This window comes from Carcharhinus amblyrhynchos, chromosome 2 (genome assembly GCF_965287045.1).
Source record: "Carcharhinus amblyrhynchos chromosome 2, sCarAmb.v2.hapA, whole genome shotgun sequence".
Taxonomy (NCBI): domain Eukaryota; kingdom Metazoa; phylum Chordata; class Chondrichthyes; order Carcharhiniformes; family Carcharhinidae; genus Carcharhinus; species Carcharhinus amblyrhynchos.
Genome location: NC_137325.1, coordinates 116351394 through 116376341, shown reverse-complemented (window position 1 = coordinate 116376341; position 24948 = coordinate 116351394). Strand labels below are relative to the sequence as shown.

Below are 24948 nucleotides of genomic sequence, written 5' to 3'. Positions count from 1 at the left end.
AAATACACTTCTGTCTTCTTTTCAGAACTACCATCCATTTATTTAAATCCTTCTTCCAAGAACCATAGAATCAGCGCAAAAAGAGACCATTAAGTCTACACCCACTCTCCAAAAGCGCATCTTGCCCAGCCCTGCATCCTAGCCCCACAACCCTGTGCATTTACCATGGCTAATTCACCTAACCTACACATTGCTGTACAATAAGTGGCAATTTAACATCACTACCAGGGCCCCGTGGAGAGCTAGTCCAAACCCTGCTGGAGTGAAATACTCCTTATGGTATGGGAATTGCTAGTGGGCCCAGAGAATTCAGACTTAAATTACAAAAAGTTAGCGCAGCGGATAGGAGAATTGGCCCCTTTGTTTCAGTAGGATTGCCTCTCATTCTTCTAACTTGAGTACACCTTCAACCTGCTCAACTTTTGTGAACCTTCTCAGAACCACTTCCAATGCGATTACATCCTCTTTTAAAGGCGCCCAAAATTATACACAGTCTCAACAATGTCCCATACAGTTAGCCAGGCATTTCCACTTTTATACTCCAACCCCTTAAAAAAGGCCAGCATTCCCATTCGCCCAATTCATTTTTGTACCAATGTTCTCCACTTAAATAGTATTCTGTTTTTCTATTCTGCCTGCCAAAACAAACCTCATATTTTGTCACATTATACTACAAATGCCATTTTCCCTCCAATTACTTAACCTACCTAAATCCCTTTGTAGACTTTTATTCTTCTCTCAACTTGCTATCTCACCTAACGTTTTACTATCTGTAAATCTGACCACAACACAGTTGGTCCCTTCACTCAAGTCAAATATAGAATGCAAATATTTGAGGTTTTAGTACTGATCACGCCATTATTTAGTTTGCAAACCTGAAAATGGTCATTTTATTTCAACTGTTTCCAGTTAATTAGCCAATCATCTATCCATTTGAGTAGATCACTCCCAATACCACAAGTTCTTATTTTGTGCAGTAAACATTTGTGGTAACTCAAAGCCTTCTAGAAATCTGTCCACAATACCTACTGTTTTCTCTTGATGCATCCAGCTTGTTACATCTGCAAATTAGTCAAATACTATTTCCCTTTCACAAAACCATGTTTGACTTTGCGTGATTGTATTACAAATGTTCTACAACCTCTAACCTTTAGTCCTATTAGTACTTTTTTTTCCTTTAGTGATTTAGTTTCCCCCTGCTCTTCCAATATTGTTCGGCTTTTTTGTCTTCTAATGTGAAGAGATACATAATATTTCAACCAGCATAATTTCAGAGTAATGCCTGTGTTTTAAAATAAATCAACACAATCCTTGAGAAAACAGTTTGATGCAATTGTTGGTTATTCTATTATGTTCAAACAGAAACAATACTTACAATTAATAAATTTCTTAAAAGTTGAATCAAACATGAAATTTTTATTTTATATACAGTATATATATTCCAATGCAATACCTTGTGCTATAGATGTAAAATAGTTAAAGATAATCCCAAACCATCAGATTCTTAAGCAACACAATACCAAATAAATTTATTTACAGTTAGACATTTCTCCTTCTCAAGCCCCAACCTTTACCTTAGTATCAGGACACGAACAAATAAATTCATTAAACAAATAATGCAACTTCTTCCTCTTAACTAATTGGTAGGTGTCCTACATTGTTGCAGGATATTGCATCATTGCGTCACTTATTCAGCAGTTTCTGCCTCTCTCCTCCTTTCCCTTTCAAGTTAAGGTACCATGTTGGTTAGCCCCAGTATCTCAATCAGGTGAACTACTGTTCATTCATATTGGTATGTAAACAGTGAATGTCAGACAGATGTTCAAACACAGGAGCATCAGTCAAGTCTCACTGTGCATTGAATCAACACACATCTAGTTGAAGTGCCAGATTTGGATCAAGGAAGTGATTTTCCTTTCCTTGAAAATGGGGTGCTGAGATTATGGCACCCATATTGTCACCCTCATCAGCTCTCAACATTAAAGGTTGCATTTGGGACCTTCCAGGACCTTGTAGCTCAAACAACCGTAAGTGATGAGCTATGTGAGCCTGATCATTAAACAGAGGTTTGGCACTTTTTATTTTAAGTAATGTGACAGACCTCTCAAAAAGATAAATAAGTAGAGTAAACGCATATCAGAATAAGAAACATTCAGTAGAACATTCAGCTGCTACATTTGATTCTGTATTTACCGAAATCATATTTATGCTGCAACTTGAAACAAACTTAACAGGTTATATCACAATTACAGTAGGTGTCAAAGTATTCAATCTAATAAAAACAAATTAATTGCAAAACGGTTCATGGCTTGAAACCATTTAGCAGTTATTTAAAAACGCAATGAAACACAAGATTAAGTATACACTATGATCATGTATACTGCATGCTGTAATAAACAATTCTTTTGTTGGACATGCTAGGTATATTAATTCATTAAAATCAAACATCTTTTACAAGTAATGGATTAACTACAAAATTGTCAAGTTGAAGCAACATCGAAATTTGTGAATACTCATACAAAAGTCACATTTTTAAGGTCCAAATCTGTTCCATTCTTGTAGTAAAACTGTTGTTTTGCCCCTTTGCAACCAAAGTCAAGAAATTCAAATATGCACATTTACTGCAGTATGCCATGTTTATTGTTTTGCAATTAAATTAACTCAATTTTATTTCATACTTGATTGCATTTGACAAAACAGGTCACAATAAACCTATTGAAAAAAAAATCAAGAAATATCACTGACACCAGTGCTCAAAATAACATTGAAGTATTTAACATGGTGTATTTTTAAACACAACTTAAAAAGGCACAATTTCAATATTATCTTTTCTTCAGTTGTATTTTGAAATCTAGCTTGATGAAAAACATAAAAATCATAAAATCTCAGTAATGGTGGCTTAAAGAAGATAACTGTTAGTAGTGCTACCTAGTACCTGAAATATCTAAAACTTATTTCCAGATATGGTTTTTCAACCTGCTTAACTCAAAGACTTCAGTCTTTCTTTTACCAATAAATGTTTGGATTATTCCAAGAACCTACAAACAGTTTATATATCATATAGTGAAACCAGACAACACAGGAATTATTTATATTTTATGATAATCCATTTCAAATTTAATTTTTTCATTTCAGCAAATGTATAGTGCAATAAACAAACACTCGAGTTGTATGACACAGGCTTCAATGTATACTTCAGGTTTTTTTTGATTCACCTTTCAATAACTAACAAACACTCTACAGTTACTGACCACCCTTCAATCTGCATTTCTTAATGATTTTGGAATCACCATTTCAAAGAAAGAAAACTATAATTTTTCTGTACAATACTTACAAAGTATCTTCAATAATATACCTTTATAATAATGTGGTCTTAAATGTATAAAACTGAACTGATAGTCATATACATTGAAGTTTAGGGTTAAAAACACAAGTACAGTTCAGCATTTAGTTAACTGACAAAGTTAGACTTGTAAACATTTCCAAGTAGTCTTTCCAAATTTTCCACCCTTTGGTTAACGCAGAAGGGGCTTTATAAGAGTTCTGATCTTCTTCATTATAGCGTGGAGGCTGTAAAAATCATGTAGTTCTATCTTAAGAGTTACAATTTGTGTCTGTGTATTGGAATACATCTGCTTAGCACAACAGGGAAGTGACAACTTTAAAAATTCAGTTGCAGTTAAAAAAACTCAGCAAAATTATACTTGAACATTTTTAGACACTAGTTTATGAATGAAAGCATGTTATTTTAACATCTGATACAAGCTTACTGTTCTCTTGCATTTATAAGATGTTTATTCAGCTAGACTAACAGTAGTGAAAATTCAGTTATATTGAAGCATTTTAACACCAAAGTGTTCCCAACACATACCACATAAACTCCAAAATTCGCAAACCATTTGAAACATTTTTGAGGCTGGGGTTGGGGAAAAACAGTAATAAGAGGTTCGGCATTGAATTGTGAAAAAAATATGAACAAAGCAAAGGAAGAAAATATTTCAGGTCCACAATGGGCAGATTGTTCCTAAACGAATCTCAACCATATGAACATGCACACATGAACCCTGACCCTCACTGATGAAACCTGTTGCAGAGTTTTGATATGTAACTGCTTCAAATTACAAGGAGATTTGACATTACAAGCATAATGTTTTATGAACACTGACCCTGGATTGCAAAGGTTCTGCATGTTTACAACTAATCTGCCCTTGGGAGAGTTATTGGGAATTGTTTTACATGATATGAACAAATTGTGCAAACTGCAATGTCAACTCTTAGAATTTATACAAATAGTTCACCAATTGTTTAAAATTGGCAAGAAATGACTCCAAAGTCTTACAGTTTACGGAACGGAGCAATATCCACCACAAGAGCCTCCACTGTTGGCATCAGATGAGTCAGACAACCTAAGTCTACTATTCTGACTCTCACTTTCCCATAAGCCAGGTGTCTGAATGATCTTTTCAACGAGTTCTTCAAATGCACACTGCACACCATCACGTGTTTTGGCACTTGATTCTGTGAAATAAATGTTTTAATTAAGATTTAGAGCACATTTGCTGCACTTTTGAAGTGTTCAGTAACAAACTTATTTTTAAGTGTGAAGAGAACTACCGGTATAGATGCACACTAATGATAAGTAGCAGGTGAAAATAACTAACCATATTCAACAACTGTTATGTGTCTTGACCAAAATAAATACAGCATCAGAACATAGGAATTAGGAGCAGAAGTAGGCAAATTCAGTCCTTCAAGCATGCTCTGCCGTTCAAACAGTTCATGGCTGATCTCTCCCGGGTCTCAAATCCACCTCCCCACCTGTTCCACATATCCCCTTATCCCTTTTTTTTTTAAATATTAGAAATATATCCGTCTCCTTCTTGAAACCATTCAACTTTTCACACTCCACAGCACAATTAGGCAGCATGTTCTAGTATATACAAAACAATATTGGTGGAAATATATAGCAAAGAAGTCGTCAACTGAATCTTCCTCATCATATATTAACTGGACTGATGTACGTTTAGTGTTTTTGCATTTTTGTTTATTTGCTGCATTATTTTTTCTGATGGAAACAGAACGTTATATAAAGACAATACGTGTATTTTGACAGATTATTGCAATCTTGACTATGGTCAAATTATTATTTTTTTTAAACTTCTTTTTATCATTTAAAAAATAAATTCACAAGTTACTTCCATCAACCTACCTATAAATAACATAGAATGTTTTCTTGCAAACTTCAGTCCTTCATTCCGATCTACTTCACGGTTTTCCTTCAATAAAACAGCTTGGCATTAATAACCAAAATCATCAGCTTCAGAAATATGGGCTTAGGAATTGGGGGGGGGGGGGGGGTGGTTTTATATCTAAATAATGTTGCACTTAAATTTCTATCAGGGTGACATAGCTGCTTGTAAGTTTGTAATTAAAAAAAGACTCAACAAGAATACCAAGCCTAAAGGAGAGTCTAAAACAGAGGGAGGCCTAATATAATTATGCATGTCGTCACAGGTTGGGCCCCCACTTTGAGGACAGCAATTTTTTAAAATGCCGATCTAGGCCATGGCTGAACTATATCTGAGAAAAGCAATCAAAAATACTGACCATCTTTTACACTGATAGCATAGCCCCGAGTGAGACCTTTCAAAGATGCACTGTATAAGGAAAAGATCATCTGATTTTTTAAAAGTTCATTTTTATGGGATTTGCGGATTGCTGGCTGGACCAGCATTTATTGCCCACCCCTAGCTGCCCAAGAAAATGGTGGTGAGCTGTCTTCTTGAACCACTGCAGTCCCTGAGGTGTAGGTACAGCGGCAGTGCTATTACTGAGTGAATTCCAGTATTTTGCCCAGCAACAGTGAAGGAAGGCCTATATATTTCCAAGTCAGGATGGTGAGTGACTTGGAGGGGAACCTTCAGGTGATGGCATTCCTAGGCATTTGCTGCTCTTGTCCTTCTAGATAGTAGCAGCCATGGGTTTGGAAGGTGCTGCCGAGGGAACCTTGGTGAGTTCCTGCAGTGCATCTTGTAGATGGGTACACAGGGCTGCTATTCTTCATTGGTGGTGGAAGGATTAAATGTTTGTGGAAGGAGTAGCAATAAAGCGAGATGCTTTGTCCTGGATGGGGTCAAGCTTCTTGTGTTGGAGAAATACTCAGCTCGCCAAGTTGAGAGCATTCCATCATACTCCTGACTTCTGCCTTGTAGATAGTGGATAGGCTTTGGGGAATCAGGAGGTGAGTTTCTCACGGCAGGATTCCTAGCCTTTGAACAAACAGTAGCACACTTCTATCAATAAGCATTTTTTAAAAAATACTGAAGAAATCTTAGCAGTCAAGTTTTAAATCAATTTGATGTGGGAGCAAAAATTAGAATTGTTTTAGAATACTTAAATCAAAGTGTTTTTTTTTTAAAAATGATGATTCAATTGCACTAACTTTTAACAAAGATGGACACCATTATGTGACATTTAAAAAATGAGCTTCAAAGCAATTCAGGTCTGAACGGAAAACAACGCAAAGTGTAACCAATGACCTTATAAAAATACATGAATGTATCACAAAGGGCTGGTAAGATAGAAAACTCGTAAAATCATGCTAAGAGTCATTACAGCTGGTGCCCTAGCACGTAACGACGTTATCAAGATTGGCAAGAAGTGAATTGCTGACTGTTCCTGTTTATTTCCCTTTTAAAGTATAATGTCTAGTCCTTTAATAGCATTTCCATTTGGATGATTATGTTGGGATATGATTGAAGCTTAGTTAGCTTCATAGTTTTTACATTGTGCCCTGAATGTCAAAGATTTCTATGATGAAGGTTACATTTTAACACACACACTGTACTATGCAGCCATTGAAAACTTGTCATTGGGAAAATTGAGGTTGCCAATAAAGCTCTGCCTGTTTTAATGAGTTTGAATTTTAATCCATTTCACTATTACTGTATACTTGCACTAAGTAAATAATAGCAAGATAATGCCATTCCGGTCTTCAAGAGATCAATTTACTGACAAACTGACCAGTTGTATAAGAAGCTATTATGTAAAATCCAATATAACATCACTGTAAAGCTTTAAAATGCTGTATAAACAGAAACATTAAAAACTCTCAACTGCATCGTCTGGGCGTCGGAAAAATCCCTGTTACGTTCCGACAGCAAATTCCAAGATGCTGAAGTAAAATGTCTTACTTTCTCCTTTTTCTTCTCTACATTGAGTACACTTTATACTGTACATTGCTCCATCTACTGGCTTAGCCTTCAAACATACTGATAAAAGCATGATTTGGATAGACATGCTGAAATAACTAAGAATTAAACTAAAACTCCATTTCAGACCGATTTAAATATAAATACAGCTGTTGCGACTAAAGCGTCTCAAGATATTGAGGGCTGAGAAAAGGCAGTAATGAGAAACAAATCCCAATTCTACCAGTAAAAAGGGCATTTCAACAACATTAACTTACAAGTAATATTTTGGGGAGGCTCAACATTATATGGCATAGATTAAAAACAAAAGATAATTCAGACATCTAAATTGTATCACTTACTTTATCAATTTTGTTTCCAACTAACATTTTCACAATATCATTTCTTGTGCAATATGTCTCCAACTCATTCAGCCAATTTTCTAATTTTACAAAGGTCTCTCTTCTGGTCACATCATATACTGAAAAAGAAGCATTTTCAAATGTATAAATGCAGATAGATTAACTTTGGAAACTATGTAGTATTAAGGTAGATATTAATAGGACTGCAATGTTTATGGTGCCTGATGACTAAAATTACTTTATGGGTAGAAAGATTATATTGCTGAGAAATTGAAAAGCAATACTGCATTGTCGGCATGCAATCAAACTTTAGAAGTTTTACAATCATTTTACCTAGTATAACACCTTGTGCTCCTCGATAGTAACTGGGTGTCAATGTCCTGAACCGTTCCTGGCCCGCAGTATCCTGAAATCAAAGAACAATGACATTTGAGAGGCAGTGAAATGGTAGAGGGAAGAGGGAAGAGGAAAGAGGGAAGTGAGTCACCTTGTCACCTTTCATAGTTAGTTTACTGTATTAGTGTTTGCTGTTCAACATCCTATTTTCTGTTAGGGGAAATGCCTAATCTTCGTCTTTCACCCACAAAACTGAATTTGTATGACAATTGTTGTCACCAATAAATCCGAAAAGAAATCATCAATAAATTTTTGTTTGAGATCACGTATTCTTAAAATCACAGATCCAAATTGAGACAGCAGGCAGATCATAGTTTGTTGAATAAAACACTTCCAATAGATAGAATTTTTAATTACTGGACAATTTATCAAAGACAGAAAATCAAAATAGGTTTTATAATCAGATTGTTACTTGAATGCGTTGACAAGCTTGAACAGCTGCACCCTTGTCATCACCTTCAATATTCAATCTTTCCAACAGACGCATAGTGTGTGACATCTACATGCTGCACTGCAGCAACTCACGATGGCTCTTTTGACAACACCTTCCCAAACCCATAACCTCTACCACTGAGGAGGGTAAAGGCAGCAGATGCATGGGAATAGCACCACCTGCAAGTTCCCCTCCAAGCCACACACCATCCTGACTTGGAACTATAATCACCATTCCTTCACTGTTGCCGGGTCAAAATCCTGGATCTCCTTTCCTGGCAGCACTGTAGCACCTATATCCCACTGCAGCAGTTCAAAAAGGGAGGCTGACCATCACCTTCTCAAGGAAGGTTAGGAATAGGTAATAAATACTAGCTGAACAGTGATACCCACATTGCATGATAAAAAACTATCAAGCCTGTTTCACCCTAGTAAATTTTAAAATCTTCTAGAAAGGGATGCTAATTTTGAATATCACTGCGCCAAACAGATGCATTTAAGAAAAAACAGGAAAGTAGTGATAACGGCACCTTGAAAAACATGTAAAGTTACTACATTAATTTAGCAATATTTAAAGATGGTGTTGAAATGGGAAATTATTCTGCATTCATTCAGTGGCATGGTCTAAAATGGAGAAAAATGACTACCAATATATGTGGAAAATTCTGGCAAATAAGATTAGATTAAGTACTGAAGTGTGCCTGTGCCTCACCAACTGTGAAGAGCACCCCATTTTTCATAGATAAAATGCCGTGTTGTAAAACCCAGTAGATTCCACTTGCTATGACTATGACAGCATGAGGATTTTAGCTTGCCAAATGCCAGAGGAGAAACGAATCCTATTATTTGGCTGTAAGCGCCCCCCTATGGCTAAATATAGCAGTAGCCAAAGTCTTTGGATTTTTTGGATAACCACCAACAGAATTCTTAAAAACTATTCCTGAAGATTAAACGCACCCAAGTAGCCAGTAGCATAATTCTAAACATGCCAGACTGTAGTGCCAGAATGATCTTATAAAATGAGCTGCATTGGTAAGAAGACAGATTTTTTTAAAATGATCTCATGGAATGCTAAGGAGATTAATTGCACAGTGAACGATCCAAAAGTTTGTCTATATCATCTAGAATGAAATGTGAAGTTACACGAGTCCAAGAATTTTGCTTGAAGGACACAGAAGCAATTAAACTAAGAATGGGGGGGACTGGTTTTTCTGAACTTCTTCAATTTGGAGTGCAGAAGAATCCTGATAATGATCCATATGTAACATAACTGGTTCCAGAGCATGAAAAGATTTATAAACAATATGACATTCTTAGTAGCAGGGAAATCATTACAGCTAAGCTAATACATATGCACTTAATTCTAAACAGTCCTCAACTTTCGAGTTGAAATCGGCAACTCCATCCAGATTTTGCAACATTCATAGAAGGAATGAATATTTGTGCAAACATAAAAGGGTGAACCCAATATGGTAACCCCACGGCTGTGAAAGATTACCATTTCTTTATAATATATTTTCAGTTTCCTTGATGGCTTTCATATCAAATCTATCCAAGCACATGATATTATTAATAACAGTTCAAAAGTCAACAGAATCCTGCTATTCAAAAATTTAACGAGTGTTGACTTTGACACAAGTTAACTATTTAAATTGCCTCCCTGGACTACCGAATGTTGTCTCAGATAAACTTGATTTGTTTGAACCAAGAAGTTAATTTGTTTGATTCAAACAGTAGGGAAATTTCTCAATATACAAGAACAGCCCAATTTTAGGTAATGCAAAATTTACTGTCAAGCATGGTTCTGTACTATAGATTAGTTTCAAGGTCTTGAAGAGACGTTTCATGTTTGGTTTCACATACAGCTGAAAGCCCTGCTCGTGTTACTGAGCAGCTCCACGGAAACATCAGCAGACCTTCATCCAGGTCTGTGCTGGATCTTAATCAGGAAGTACCCTCACACTGGGAGTTTACTGCTGGATTTGCACTAAAAGTTTCCATGCTTAGGTAACATTCATTTGGCACAATGAACAGGTATAGATGTTAATCAGTTAGTATTCATTAGATTAAATTACTAATGTCAGCAGGATTCATAGCTTAGTACATTTTTTAAATCATAAAGGGCAAAGAAAAAATTAATTGTGATTCATATTCTCAAACCTCCATCTGAGGTGATTGCAGTAGACAAGCCAAAATAAAAACCTAGCTACTCAATATTGGAAGATTATCTTCTACTCCCATACTTACACTCACCTCCAGTTCACCAAGGCACCTTTTAATGAACTAAATGCTGCTTGCACATTAAACACATTAAAAAAGCATTGCTACGCAAAAGTATTATACTGCACAATTAGACATGGTCTGCTAAGGTGCAAAATATTCCATATTCTGTTTGACAGTTAGCCCTTTCCTGCTGTTAATAAACGGACAGGCAATAAAAAATACTATCGACATGCTAATGGTAAAGAGCTAGTCAAGTTGGACAAGATATCAACAAACCAGCTACAGTGCAGACCGATAGAATGGATGTGAAATAAATACTCTGCCTCAGTTTTGCAGGTGTAATGCATATTACAATTTTAGTTTTAGGGCCAGTGGAATCATTCATAGAAAATGCAATTCCGGCCTTCAGCGTATGTAAGTGCAGTTTGCACATTCTTCCTGCGTCTGCATGGTTTCCGCTGAGTGCTCCAGTTTCCTCCCACAGTAGAAAGACATGCCGGTTGGGTGGATTAGCAATGCTAAATTAGCGAAGCATCTTGAGAAGAATTGTTTGATAGAGCAGACGCAGCACGGTTTCGTTAAGGGGAAGTCGTGTCTGACGAATTTATTGGAGTTCTAGGAGGATGTGTCTAGGGCGGTGGATAGAGGAGAGCAGGTGGATGTGGTGTTTCTTGATTTTCAGAAGGTGTTTGATAAGGTGCCGCACAAGAGGTTATTACAGAAGGTTAGAAGGCATGGAGTTGGGTGTAGGGTGTTAGCGTGGATAGGGGATTGGCTGTCAAATAGGAGGCAGAGAGTGGGGGTCAATGGGTGCTATTTGGATTGGCGGTTGGTGACTAGTGGAGTGCCCCGGGGTCGGTGCTGGGGCCTCAGCTATTTACCATTTATATAGATGATCTGGAGGGGGGAATTGAGTGTATGGTGTCAAAATTTGCTGATGACACCAAGATTGGTGGAGCGGCAAATTGTGCGGAGGGCGTGGAAAGTCTGCAGAAGGATCTGGATAGGCTGGGCGAATGGGCCAGGAACTGGCAAATGGAATTTAATGTTGGCAAGTGTGAAGATGTCCACTTTGGTAGGAATAATGGTAGGAAGGACTATTACTTACATGGCGAAAAACTGCAGCATGCGACGGTGCAGAGGGACCTCGGGGTCCTTGTGCATGAGTCGCAGAAACCCAGCCTGCAGGTGGTCAGGAAGGCGAATGGGATGCTGGCCTTCATAGCGAGGGGGATTGAATATAAAAGTAGGGAGGTCTTGCTGCAACTGTACAGGGCACTGGTGAGGCCGCAGCTGGAGTACTGTGTGCAGTTTTGGTCGCCGCACTTACGCAAGGATATTTTGGCTTTGAAGGGAGTGCAGAGGAGGTTTACTAGGCTGATAATGGAGTTGAGGGGGGTTGAACTATGAGGAGAGGCTGAATAAACTAGGCTTGTACTCGTTAGAGTTTAGAAGGATGAGGGGAGATCTCATTGAGACATATAAGATGATGAATGGGATGGATAGGATAGAGGTGGAGAGGCTCTTCCCACTCAAAGGACAGTAGGACCAGAGGGCACAGCCTCAAGATAAGGGGGGGCGGTTTAGAACGGAGTTGAGGAGGAACTTCTTCACTCAAAGGGTGGTGAATCTCTGGAATTCTCTGCCCGTTGAAGTGGTGGAGGCTGCCTCGCTCAATATTTTTAAGACGCGGGTTGATAGGTTTTTGATAGGCAAGGGGATTAAGGGTTATGGGGAGAGGACGGGAAAGTGGAACTGAGCCACGACAGATCAGCCATGATCTTATTGTTGAATGGCGGGGCTGGCTCAAAGGGCTAGATGGCCTACTCCTGCTCCTATTTCTTATGTTCTTAAATTGCCCTTTAGTGGCCCAAGATATGTAGGTTAGATTGATTAGCCAAGGTTAAGGGGACAGGACAGGGGAGAGGGACCTGGGTAAACCACACCGTCAAATAGTCAGTGCAGATTTGATGGGTCAAATGGCCTCCTTCTGCACTGTAGGGATTCTAAGATTCTATGAAAATTGATTAAAAATTAAACCACCCGAACATGAGGTAGACAAACCATCAGAACCTAATAGTTGAAATCCAAATTGACTGGAACAATCACAAACCTTAATGAATTGATAAATATGAGCTACCAGTTGGCATGGTGTAACTAATCACACACACACACACACACACCCCCCCCCCCCCCCCCGCCAGTTTTATTTGGAGTACTCCAAAGTGAATACCATTTAGGGCTGTAGCCCAACCTGCTTCAAGGAAGCATGCATTCCCAAAAGACATTTAAAGGATCAAAGCAATTTATTTGGCGTTTAGTTATGCTACTGCACAATAGGAATTTGTTCTACTAAGTCTGTGCCAGTAGGTTTTGCTACCTGAACCACTTTGTCTAAACCTATTCTTGTGCTTGCTTCTCATATCATTTACTATTTCCACTTTAGAAAAAAGTGGAAGATGTTGGCATCATCAGCAAGACCAGTATTTATTCCCTCTCCACTCCCCCCTCCCCAAATGCCCATGGGGTGGTGTGAAGTGAGCTTTTTGAGAACCTCCAGTCAATGTGATCATGATACTTCCACAATACCAGTAGATAAGAATTTCCAGCAACAAGAAAGAATGACAATACGTGCTCAAGGTAAACAGTGTGCAACTTGGAATGATGGTGTTACCATGCACCTCTTGCTCTTGGAGGTGATGCTGGCGCTGGATTCAGGAGATGCCACTGATGATGCCTTGGCTACAATGTATCCTGTAGATATATATACTATTCAATTTCTAACCCAATTTTGTAGCTACCGCATTTGGCTGATCCAGCTGAATTTCTGGTTAATTGTGACTCCCCAGAATGTTGAAGGAGAGGGACTTAGCAATTGGTATTGCCACTGCAAATCAAGGCGTGTTTAACATCTCTCTTGGTGGACATGGTCTTTACTTGGCAGCATAAATGTTACATTCCGCTTTTCAATCCTCTTACAATGTATGGGTATGGACTGCTCAGTTACGATGTGGAAATGCCAGCGTTGGACTGGGGTAAAACAGGTGACGAAGGGACAGGCTGTCCCAAAAGCTTGTGGCTTTTACTACAAATAAACCTGTCTGGACTTTAAACTGGTGTTGTGGTATTTCTTTCCGCTCAATTATCTCATGAATTACAAATTAAGCTGAACGGCATTCAAACAACTCCATTTCTGACCCTATGATGAGACGGAAGGTCACTGATGAAGCAGCTGAAGATGGTTAGGCCTAAGACATTGCCTTGAAGAACTCTTACAGCGAGATCTAGGGACTGAAATGATAGGCCTCCAACATCCACCTTCCTGTATGCCAGGTATGATTACAGTGACTTCAGAGTCTTCCCTAGATCCTCACTGACTTCTTTTACGAGGGCTCTTTGACACCATTCTTAGTTAAATGCCTTGATGCCAAAAAACAGATGCACTTGCTTCAGTTCGAATTCAGTTTGCGAACGAAATAAACTTTAGCAAACTATTGATTTTAGAAGCATTTCTACATTCTGATTCAACTTTGGTGTCAGAAAATTTCAACTTCTAATTAGAACCATTTGTGATGTTGTAACTTCTAAGATTTGATTTATTGTTGTCACATGTAGTAGTATACAATGAAAAGTATTGCTTCCTGCATGCTATACAAAGCTACCGTTCATAGAGTATATAGGGGAGAAGGAGAGGGTGCAAAACATAGTGTTACAGTCATTGCTAGAAAGTAGAAAAAGATCAACTTAATATGATAGGTCCAAAGTCTGATGGTAACAGGGAAGAAGCTGTTCTTGTGTCAGTTGGTGCGCGATCTCAGACTTATAGAAACAAAGAAACTAGCAGTAGGCCATTCTACCCTTCAAGCCTGCTCTACCATTCATCGCAATCATGGCTGATCATGAAATTCAATATCCTGAACCCCCCTTCCTTCCACATCCCTTGATCCAGCTATATACAATATAGATATTTTGTACCTTTTTCAGACAGAAGGTGGTGGAAGAGAGTATGTCCAGGGTGCATGGGATCCTTGATTATACTGGCTGCTTTTCCGATGCAGTGGGAAATGTAGATGGAGTCAACGGATGGGAGGTTGGTTTGTGTGATGGACTAGGCTACGTTCACAACCCTTTGTAGTTTCTTGCTGTCTTGGTCAGAGCAGGTGCCATACAAGTCTGAGAAACATCCAGAAAGAATGTTTTATATGGTACATCTGTAAAAATTGGAAAGAGCTGTAGACGACATGCTAAATTTCCTTAGCCTCCTGAGAAAGTAGAGGCATCGGTGCCCTTCTTAAATATAGCATCAGCATTGCGGGACCAGGACAGATTGTTGGTGATCTGGACACCTAGAAAGTTGAAGCTCTTGTCCATTTCATCCTCATTAATGTAGACAGGGGCATGTCCTCTGCAATGTTTCCTGAAGTCCATGACTATTTCCTTCGTTTTACAGGCATTAAGGGAGATTGTCATTGCACCACCCCATCAGTTTCTCTTTCCTGTACTCCGTCTCATCATTCAGATCTGACCCACTACGGTGGTGTCATCGGCAAATTTGAAAATCGAGTTGGAACAGAATTTGGCCACACAGTCATAAGTGTATAAAGAGTATATTGAGGGGCTGAGGATAAAGCCTTGCAAATGTGGTGTGGAGGTTAATCTTGGAGGTGGTGTTGTTGCCTATCCTTACTGATTGCAGTCTGTGGGTTAGGAAATCCTGGATCCAGTTGCAGAGGAAGGAGCCAAACTCTAAGCTACTGAGTTTGGAGATGAGATTTGAGGAAAAGTATTGCTTCCTGCATGCTATACATGGATAAGATTCATGTCAGAGCCATCGGGCGATAGTCATTAGAGTACGCTGCCTGGGGTTTCTTTGGTACAGGGATGATGGTCAAATACCAACAGACTCAAGGAACAGCTTCTCCCCCGATACCATCAGACTTTTGAATGGATCTATCTTGCTTTAAGTTGATCTTTCCCTACACCCTAGCTATGACTGTAACGCCACATTTTGCACTCTCTCATTGCCTTCTCTATGAATAGTATGCTTTGTCTGTAGAGTGCGCAAGAAACAATACTTTTCACTGTATGCTAATACATGTGACAATAATAAATCAAATCAAAAATCAAAATTTCTTTGAAGCAGAACGAGACTTCAAATTGGTGTAAGGAGAGGTTAAAGATGTCTGCGAATATCCCCGCAGGAGAAGTTACCCCTTAACCTCATCAGCTGTATGAAAAACTAAAGAAACTCCCTTCATAGATACAATTCTCCTTCTGCACTTAGTGAATTTACACTGGAAATTACCCACTTTGTGGTGTCCTGCTGACAATTGGACATCGAATACTATATACTATCATGGTCTAACAAGGTCTTATGTAAATTTAATATTTACTTCCTTGATTTTATACTCTTGCGCCATTAAAACAAAACACATGCTTTTTGTTTGAACTTACTTGCATCAGCTACTGTCTGACATCCGAGTGCAGTATTGAGTATGCTGAATTATTTGAATGAGATGTTAAACAGAAGCCCAGTCTGCCCTCTCAGGATATAAAAGATTCCACTGTGCTATCTGAAGGAGGGCAGAGAAGTTCTCCCAGTGTCCTGCTTAATATTTATCCCTTAATTACTATCACTTGAAATAATTCTGATTATTTTGTCACTGTCACACTGCCATTTGGCAGACTTTGTGTACAAGTCAGCTGCTACATTTTCCTAAGTTGCAACAGTGACCAGCTTCAAAAGAAATACTACATGCACTGCTTACTTCCTTGCAAGTATTATTTTTAGAGAAAAGCCAGGAATCACTGCAGCGAACTCTGTTCTTTCACAAAGAGTAGCCAATTCCAAAAGATTTTTTGTACATCCTGTTTTGTATTACTTCCTTACCAACGGTTGCTGAGAGGTTCCAAGCAGATGTGAAAGGTCAAAAACAGGTTAAAAAAGTACCGTAAGTGCATCAATATCTCCCAAAATACTAAGATAGAGCACAAGATCAATTAAACTCTCATTCAATAAACAGACTTAAGCCAGAATGAAGTATTATCCTCAGATACTGAAGCAGTCCATGTCCAAATGCAGCATCAGCAAGATAATATTCAGGCTTAGGCTGACATTTGGTAATTAACATTGGTGCCACACAAATGGCAGGCAATGACCATCACCAACAAGGGAGAATTTAACCATCGCCCCATGACATTCAATGGCGTTACCATCACTGAATCTCCCACTTTTAACATCCTGGAGGTACCACTGACTAGACACTGAACTGGATTAGCCATATAAATACTGTGAACAAGTCAGAAGCTAGGTATCCTGCAACAACTAAGTCATCTTCCAACTCCCCAAACCCTGTACACCATCTACAAGGCACAAGTCAGGAGTGTGATGAAATACTCTACACTTGCCTGGGTAAGTGCAGCTCTAACACAAGCTCAAAACCATCCAGAACAAAGTGCCCATTTGATTGGCACCTCTTTCACAAACATTAACTTCCTGCACCATCAATGCACAGTGGCAACAGTGTGTACCATCCACAAGAGGTACTGCAGGAACTCACCAAGGATCCTTAGGTAGCAGCTTCCAAATCCACGGCCGCTACCATCTAGAAGGGCAAGGGCAGCAGACACATGGGAACACCACCTGGAAAACCCCTTCAAGTCACTCACCATCCTTACTTGGAAACATATCACTATCATTGGATCAAAATCCCCCTCAAAGAACATCCTCCTTAGCAGCACTGCGTGTACCTACACCATGTGGACTGCAACAAGAGATGGGAAATAAATGTTGACCTCGTCAGTGACACCAGTCAGCAGGATTGCCCAGTCCTGATGATGGCATCCCCCACCATGGGTTCCCTGACTGCAAAAAATTGGGAAATCTGTCGACAGCGGTAGGACCAGAAAATTCCACCACTAGTCAAAGAACAAAGAGAACAAAGAACAAAGAACAACACAGCACGGGAAACAGGCCCTTCGGCCCAACGAGCCCGCGCCGCCGTCCCACTGTCTCAGTGACCTATTCATGATTTTAGTCTTCGCCTAATGTGCGAGGATCAGGGAGGTCCAATATAGGGACAATTTAGTACCCAATCAATCAGCCTAAAAGCACATCTTTGGGATGTGGGAGGAAACCGGAGTACCCGGAGGAAACCCACGCAACCACGGGGAGAACGTGCAAACTCCCACAGACACAGGCCCAAATCCATGTGTCCGCACAGCAACAGAGATAGTCTCTGAGCTGTCATGTTGCCCTCGAGATGGTCCAGTTTAAGCACACTAACGACATGAAGCTATAGGCAACTCCCGAAGCAACGTCCAAGAGCAGCCCACTACAACCTGCCGCATGCATGCCCCTTGCTGGACTTAAATGCCTGTGGAGACAAAAAAATTCATTATTAAACAGGCAAAGACTGTAACATCCCTGAGGCAAAAACGGAATCCCAAGCCTACAATGTTTAGTAAGGCCTACTATATCCCCCTATATGTAGCCCGCTCATGTGGCTGTCTAAGTGACTCTTAAACAACCCTAGCGTGCCTGCTTCCACCACCTTACTCGGTAGTGCATTCCACACCCCCACTACCCTTTGCGTGAAAAACTGCCCTCTAATATTTGTCTTATACCTAGCCCCCCTCACCCTAAGCCCGTGACCCCTCGTTCTATCCATTTCTAATAGCGGAAAAAGCTTACCACCATTTACTCTATCTATCCCCTTCATAATCTTATAAACCTCTATTAGATCCCCCCTCAGCCGACGTCTCTCAAGGGAAAACAGCCCAAGTTCGTTCAATCTTTCCTCGTAAGACAGCCCTTCCATACCAGGCAGCATCCTGGTAAATCTCCTCTGCACTCTCTCCAGGATCTCTACATCCTTCCGGTAGTACGGCGACCAGAACTGGACGCAGTACTCCAAGTGAGGCCTAACCAACGTTCTATACAACTGCAACATCAGACTCCTACTCTTATATTCTATACCTCTTCCTATGAAGGCTAACATACCATACGCTTTCCTCATCACATTCTGCACCTGCACCGACACCTTCAGGGACTTGTGCACTTGCACCCCCAGGTCTCTCTGCGTATCTATACTCCGGATAGTTCTACCTTTTATCGTATAACTCCCCTCCACATTATTCCGGCCAAAGTGCATCACCTCGCATTTCTCCGGATTAAATTCCATTTGCCATTTATCTGCCCAATCTACCAGCCTGTCTATGTCCTGTTGCATTGCCAGGCACTGCTCCTCAGTACCCGCCAATCCAACCATCTTAGTGTCATCAGCAAATTTGCTGATCACACCACCTACCCCCTCTTCCAAGTCATTAATATATACCACAAATAGAAGAGGTCCTAGTACCGAGCCCTGCGGCACACCACTGGTGACAGAATGGCAGATGCTAGTCAATGGCAGACTGCCCGGCAAAACATGTCGTGGAGTAGGTGGAGAATCCTGCCCATAATGTTTCATTGAATTTTTAGGGCACATTAAATTTCACACTAAATTTCTACTTTCAGGAGTTTTTTTATGGATTTTATCTCAGACCACACAATTTCTAGGATCCCCTTTTCACCTCGACTGTTTTTAAAAAAAAGATTTCATATGTTGCATTGTGCAGACACAAATAATTTTTAAAAACTGGGTCATTATTTAATACCGCAACTGATACAGATTTTTAGAAGCCATTAGAGTTCAAACACAAATTTATGTATGATAAATTGAATTTCAATATACAGCTGAGCAGTTTTCGGCACTAAACCCAAGTAGCACTGTATTGGTATAAATGATTTCCATTTCTTGCTACTTCAAAATTTTGCACTAGATACATCAACTACCTTTTTTTGCATTCATGGCAAATAGCGTTTACAGATGTGAATTTTTACTGCTGAACACAAATGATTTTGTATGGGCTTGTCTAACTCAATAAAGACATCAGCAAAAGCTCAAGTCAAGAAAAAGTTATAATTTGTGCCAAAAAGATTTAATGAATTATAGAAAATTGCTGTTTCAGTTGATTAAGCTTAGACATTCACATTTAAATACAGAAGTGATTTCAGGGTTCACAACAAACCACACTGAGCATTAAAATTCTTTATAGTTTAGCATGCAAAGTTCAGGACTGAACTACGTTTATCCTGGCTGAAGGGCAAGCTATTGGTGGAACTATATAATAGTCAATATGTTCAGAGAACATTGGGAAGGGGAAAATTGGCAGAAAAAGAGGAAAACCAATCATGCATCCTGCTCACACTTTTAGCCATCGTTACATCCAACAAAATAAAACTTCAGAATGATTTTTTTTGTGCAGACAAAACATTTCTTCAGAGAGGAAAATGAATCAGTATCATCTCAAACCTCAGCAACCTTAACCTTCAACGAACTGAAGAAAAGCTCTTTAATGAAATCTCAATAGTTTTAGGCATATCCGTTCAAGTGTTAAAAACACGGACCCAGAATTCATCACAACAGTAACATTTAGCAACAAGTGCCAAATGTAAAATCATTGTGCTCCCTGATCCTCCAGTGGTGAATTTATGTCATCCCAATTTTTTAGTGAGCTTAAATACAGCAAACAATCTGGAAGAAGTGCAACCCATATCCAATAATGATCCATGGTGCCGGGATCATCCCCACTTCGCAAACAAGTGTTTTTAAAAAAAAAATGTCTCCAAGAAACGTGGCAAGTTGCTGTTGACATTTTACTATTGACAAAAGTGAATTTTCTAAACTCCATACTTGCCAACATTTAATCACAATTCCAAACGCAGAGGGACCTCAGGGTCCTTGTGCATGAGTCGCAAAAACCCAGCCTGCAGGTGCAGCAGGTGGTCAGGAAGGCGAATGGGATGCTGGCCTTCATAGCAAGGGGGATTGAATATAAAAGTAGGAGGTCTTGCTGCAGCTGTATAGGGCATTGGTGAGGCCACAGCTGGAGTACTGTGTGCAGTTTTGGTCGCCGTACTTACGCAAGGATATTTTGGCCTTGGAGGGAGTGCAGAGGAGGTTTACTAGGCTGATACCGGAGTTGAGGGGGTTGAGCTATGAGGAGAGGCTGGATAAACTAGGCTTGTACTCGTTAGAGTTTAGAAGAATGAGGGGAAATCTCATTGAGACATACAAGATGATGAATGGGATGGATAGGATAGAGGTGGAGAGACTCTTCCCGCTCAGAAAGGACAGTAGGACTAGGGGGCACAGCCTCAAGATAAAGGGGGGGGCGGTTTAGAATGGAGTTGAGGAGGAACTTCTTCACTCAAAGGGTGGTGAATCTCTGGAATTCTCTGCCCGTTGAGGTGGTGGAGGCTGCCTCGCTAAATATTTTTAAGACGCGGGTTGATGGGTTTTTGATAAGCGAGGGGATTAAGGGTTATGGGGAGAGGGCGGGAATGTGGAACTGAGCCACGACAGATCAGCCACGATGTTATTGAACGGTGGGGCAGGCTCGAAGGGCTATATGGCCTACTCCTGCTCCTATTTCTTATGTTCTTATGTTCTTACGCACCAAAAATATTTCAAATTTCAACCATGAAGCAATTGTTGGTTTATTTTAAATCTTGCTTAGGTTATTATTTATCAATTTTAAATACATATAAATAGTAAGTTGCACCCCTAATAAGTGTAATTGCTCTGGGAGGGCATTGCCTGAAAAAGGTTTATGCAATCTGCCCAGAAAAATTAAACAATCAATCATGCTGCTAGTATTTATGCTTAAATATCAAACTTTTAGCAATTTTTCCCCCCCGGGATCAGCCCTATACCTGAAAGAGATTTTAATTGCATCCTCAATCTTGCAGTATATAACTTACCAATCAGTATAATGTATCCTTTGCAAAGGATACAAGACCTTTAACACAGCTGGCCAGATGCAAGCTTATTAGAAACGTACAATCTGACAAATTTCATTTTTAAGTCAGCACTTAGTCATGCTTCTGATTCAACCACTCCCTGTCTATCCATTTTTCCCAGTTTGTAGTAATCCAAGATGTGGAACTAGGTCAACTGTATGATCAGAATACTATGCCCTTTACCCTTGCTATAGGTGTTCTGCCAGCGTGCTTAAGTCATGCTTCAACAGCTCCCTGCTGGATGACCAGATTCTTGTTTCAGGTTACAAATCAAATTGCCATGTTCTTGGAGAATAACCACAAGAAAAGGACTTTTGCCAGCCCTTCTATACGAAGTAGCCAAGATAGTTATTAGAGGCAATATTACATCTCCAGAAAAAAATTGAAAGCCTTGGCCTCCCAAAAAAATCTTTGGAGGAAAAGCAGCTGGAGTCATCAAGAGTTTATATTACTGAATTACAGGCTCAGATGAAGTGGATGCTCTCCTGACTATAACAGGGTATCCATTCAGTTCACAATATTAATTACTGTGAGCACATAGACGAGGCAAAATATTTTCTGGCATGTGTTATGTAAAAAAAATCCAAGTTGGGCTACTTTCCCCTGATGCTCAAGGATGATCAAGCTACTACTGAATCCAAGGCAATCTCTCTGGAATTTTAGTAATTCAATTTTGATCTAGGTTAATCTATATCAGGTGTTACAACAGTCATAAATTATTATTTTTAAGTGATTTGAAAGATGCCAATTGATATTTGTTGAATACTGCTTTTTCACTGGACAAAGTCCAACAGACTTAATGCAGGCAGGGAAAGTCCCAGGTCCAAAAATATTCCCCATGGTTTATGATAAGTACTTGCTCCTGAACTGGCTGAGGTATTTGTAAGTAGTGATCCAAAATAGCAGCACTAGTAATACCTGACCTTAGTGGAGCAATAATAAGGGCACCATCAAGTTCATGCAGGTTGGGCAGTCAGGATTTCGTCTTTTATAATAATACGTTAAATACTATTTTCAAGTAACTAATCCTCAAGTTCATTCCTAATGATTAATTTTAATAATGTATTGTTAGGAATTTGAAGGATCTTGTAAAAGACTTATAAACGGACACTAAAGAATAAGCATTGGAAAAACGCTGAAGTATCAGAGACACAACAGTCTGAAAGACAGAAACTAACTTAAGGAAAAAAAAAATCAATTCCCCGTAGTTTAAATGGTTTCTCAAAACAAATCCAGAAGTTGCTATCTGCAAATCTACTCTTCTCCATGGGATCTGTGGTAGAGGCTAACAAACTCTCCCATCTGCCTTGTAATCCTGAACTGATGAGAACTTCAACACTAACTTTGTTGGCCAAGTTCTGAAAGTCCTGGAAAAAGTTAGTATGTTGACTGTGGCATGATTTGATTTTTATAAATGGCAAACTAACTCCATAATTACTGCTGAACAGCCTTCCTCGTCCTGAAAAGCTACTTTTATATTTGTGGAATGTCAAACCATGCTTAAAAATGCCACAGATATTAAAGAAACAATTTTTAAAAATAGAAAGTTTCTATCTTTAAGTCATACATTTATTTTGCTATCTTAAAGTCAAATTGAAAATTGAGCCTTTTAGGTGTTTTTAGTTTCTTGGCTTACTTTAAAGTGAATGCTTAAAGTTTATTTATTTGTGTCACAAGTAGGCTCACATTGACACTGCAATGAAGTTACTGTAAAAATCCCCTAGTCGCTACACTCTAGCATCTAGCGGATTGAGGATTGGTTATCTAACAGGAAGCAGGGTGTTAGAATCAATGGGTGCTTTTCTGGTTGGCAGTTGGTGAGTAGTGGCGTTCTGCAGGGATCGGTGCTGGGGCCTCAACTGTTTACCATTTACATAGATGATCTGGAGGAGGAGGCTGAGTGTAGGGTAACAAAATTTGCTGATGACACGAAGATGAGTGGAAAAGCAAATTGCGTGGAGGGAGCGGAAAGTCTGCAGAGAGATCTGGATAGGCTGAGTGAGTGGGCAAGGACCTGACAGATGGAGTATAACGTTAACAAACGTGAAGTTATCCACTTTGGTAGAAATAATAGTAGGAGGGATTATTATTTAAAGGGTGAAAAGCTGCAGCATGCTACAGTGCAGAAGGACTTGGTGCACAAATCACAAAAACTCAGTCTGCAGGTGATCAAGAAGGCGAATGGAATGTTGGCCTTTATAACGAGGGGGATAGAATATAAAAGCAAGGAGGTCTTGCTGTAACTGTACAGGGCACTGGTGAGGCCGCAACTGGAGTACTGTATGCAGTTTTGGTCCCCTTATTTGCGAAAGGATATACTGGCCTTGGAGGGAGTACAGAGAAGGTTCAGCGGGCTGATACCGGAGATGAGGGGGTTGGCTTATGAGGAGAGATTGAAGAGACTGGGCCTGTACTCGTTAAAGTTTAGAAGGCTGAGGGGGGATCTGAAGGGCCAGACGGCCTACTCCTGCTCCTATTTCTTACGTCCTTACGTCTGTTCAGGTACACAGAGGGAGAATTTTAACATGCACCTAACAAGCAAGCCTTTTGGACTGTGGAAGGAAACTCACGCAGACTCCGCACAGACAGTGACCCAAAGAAGGAATCAAACCTGGGTTCCTGGCACTCAAACAGCAGTGCTAACCACTGTTGCCCAAAAAGCATTGGGAGATATTTTTGCCCGGTAGGCTTGGCTGCCTACCTGCTGACATCAGTACTGCTGCAGAAGACAGCCCCCTGATTTGATGTCAGATTCAAAAAGCCATGGAGACAGCAGAAATGTACATTTCCACAAAAATCACTAGATCCCAATGGTGTTTGCCCCGCAAAAATTCATGTAATCACAGTATTTAAGGTGCACAGTGCAGTAATTTTAATATACAAACTATTTCTGGTTAGTTATTATGGGCTGAATCTCGTGGCAATGACCGGGGTCTTAGCTGCCTGCAGGAGAGTCAATCAGACTACCACATTACCTCTTTTTGCGAAGGTTTGCCACACATCTTGTGCTGACACTTCACAGGCCAGCTGGTTAATGTTTCCCAGGATCAGTGCAGAAGCCCCATGTCACAAGCTGCTGGCAACTCCTCTATATACATCATCCTCACCCATGAAGCCATGGTTGCTGCTTTTTCTGCGTCCGCTCAATGACCCGGATCAAGGAGGGACCTAGGCACATGTTTGTAATTGCATGAAGGAGATGGTAAGTTGGGAATCAATCAAGATCGTGGTTGTGAGGGAGGTGTCAAAGAAAGAGCAGCGGGAGATGCTTCTCCTTCCTGAAGCTGGGTCCCTCAACGAGGCATTGTATCTTTGAGCAAAAGACACCACTAAACACAACAAGGTTTGCTTGTCGTGCTCCCCATCTGGCAAGCACCCCATCTGTGGGATTAATACCAGGGGTGGTGGAATGAGGCTCTTAAGTGGGCATTAACTACCCTCTTAAGGGTCTCAATTGACATCCAGGGCCTTCCTGCAATGGACTTGGTCAGGGTAGAGG

General features: G+C 39.9%; 1 protein-coding gene across 1 annotated transcript in view; it reads right to left on the bottom strand.

Annotated features, from left to right (window-relative positions):
• Nucleotides 1-1396: 1396 nt before the first annotated feature.
• Nucleotides 1397-24948, bottom strand: part of rab18a (RAB18A, member RAS oncogene family) — a 36604-nt gene continuing 13052 nt past the window's right edge. Inside the window, exons 4-7 of the mRNA XM_080211652.1 lie at nt 7886-7958; nt 7553-7671; nt 5210-5276; nt 1397-4518 (exon numbers count right to left, since the gene is read on the bottom strand). Coding sequence (XP_080067778.1) covers nt 4343-4518; nt 5210-5276; nt 7553-7671; nt 7886-7958 — 435 coding nt within the window. The 3' untranslated portion in view covers nt 1397-4342. The remainder of the gene's footprint in view (nt 4519-5209; nt 5277-7552; nt 7672-7885; nt 7959-24948) is intronic.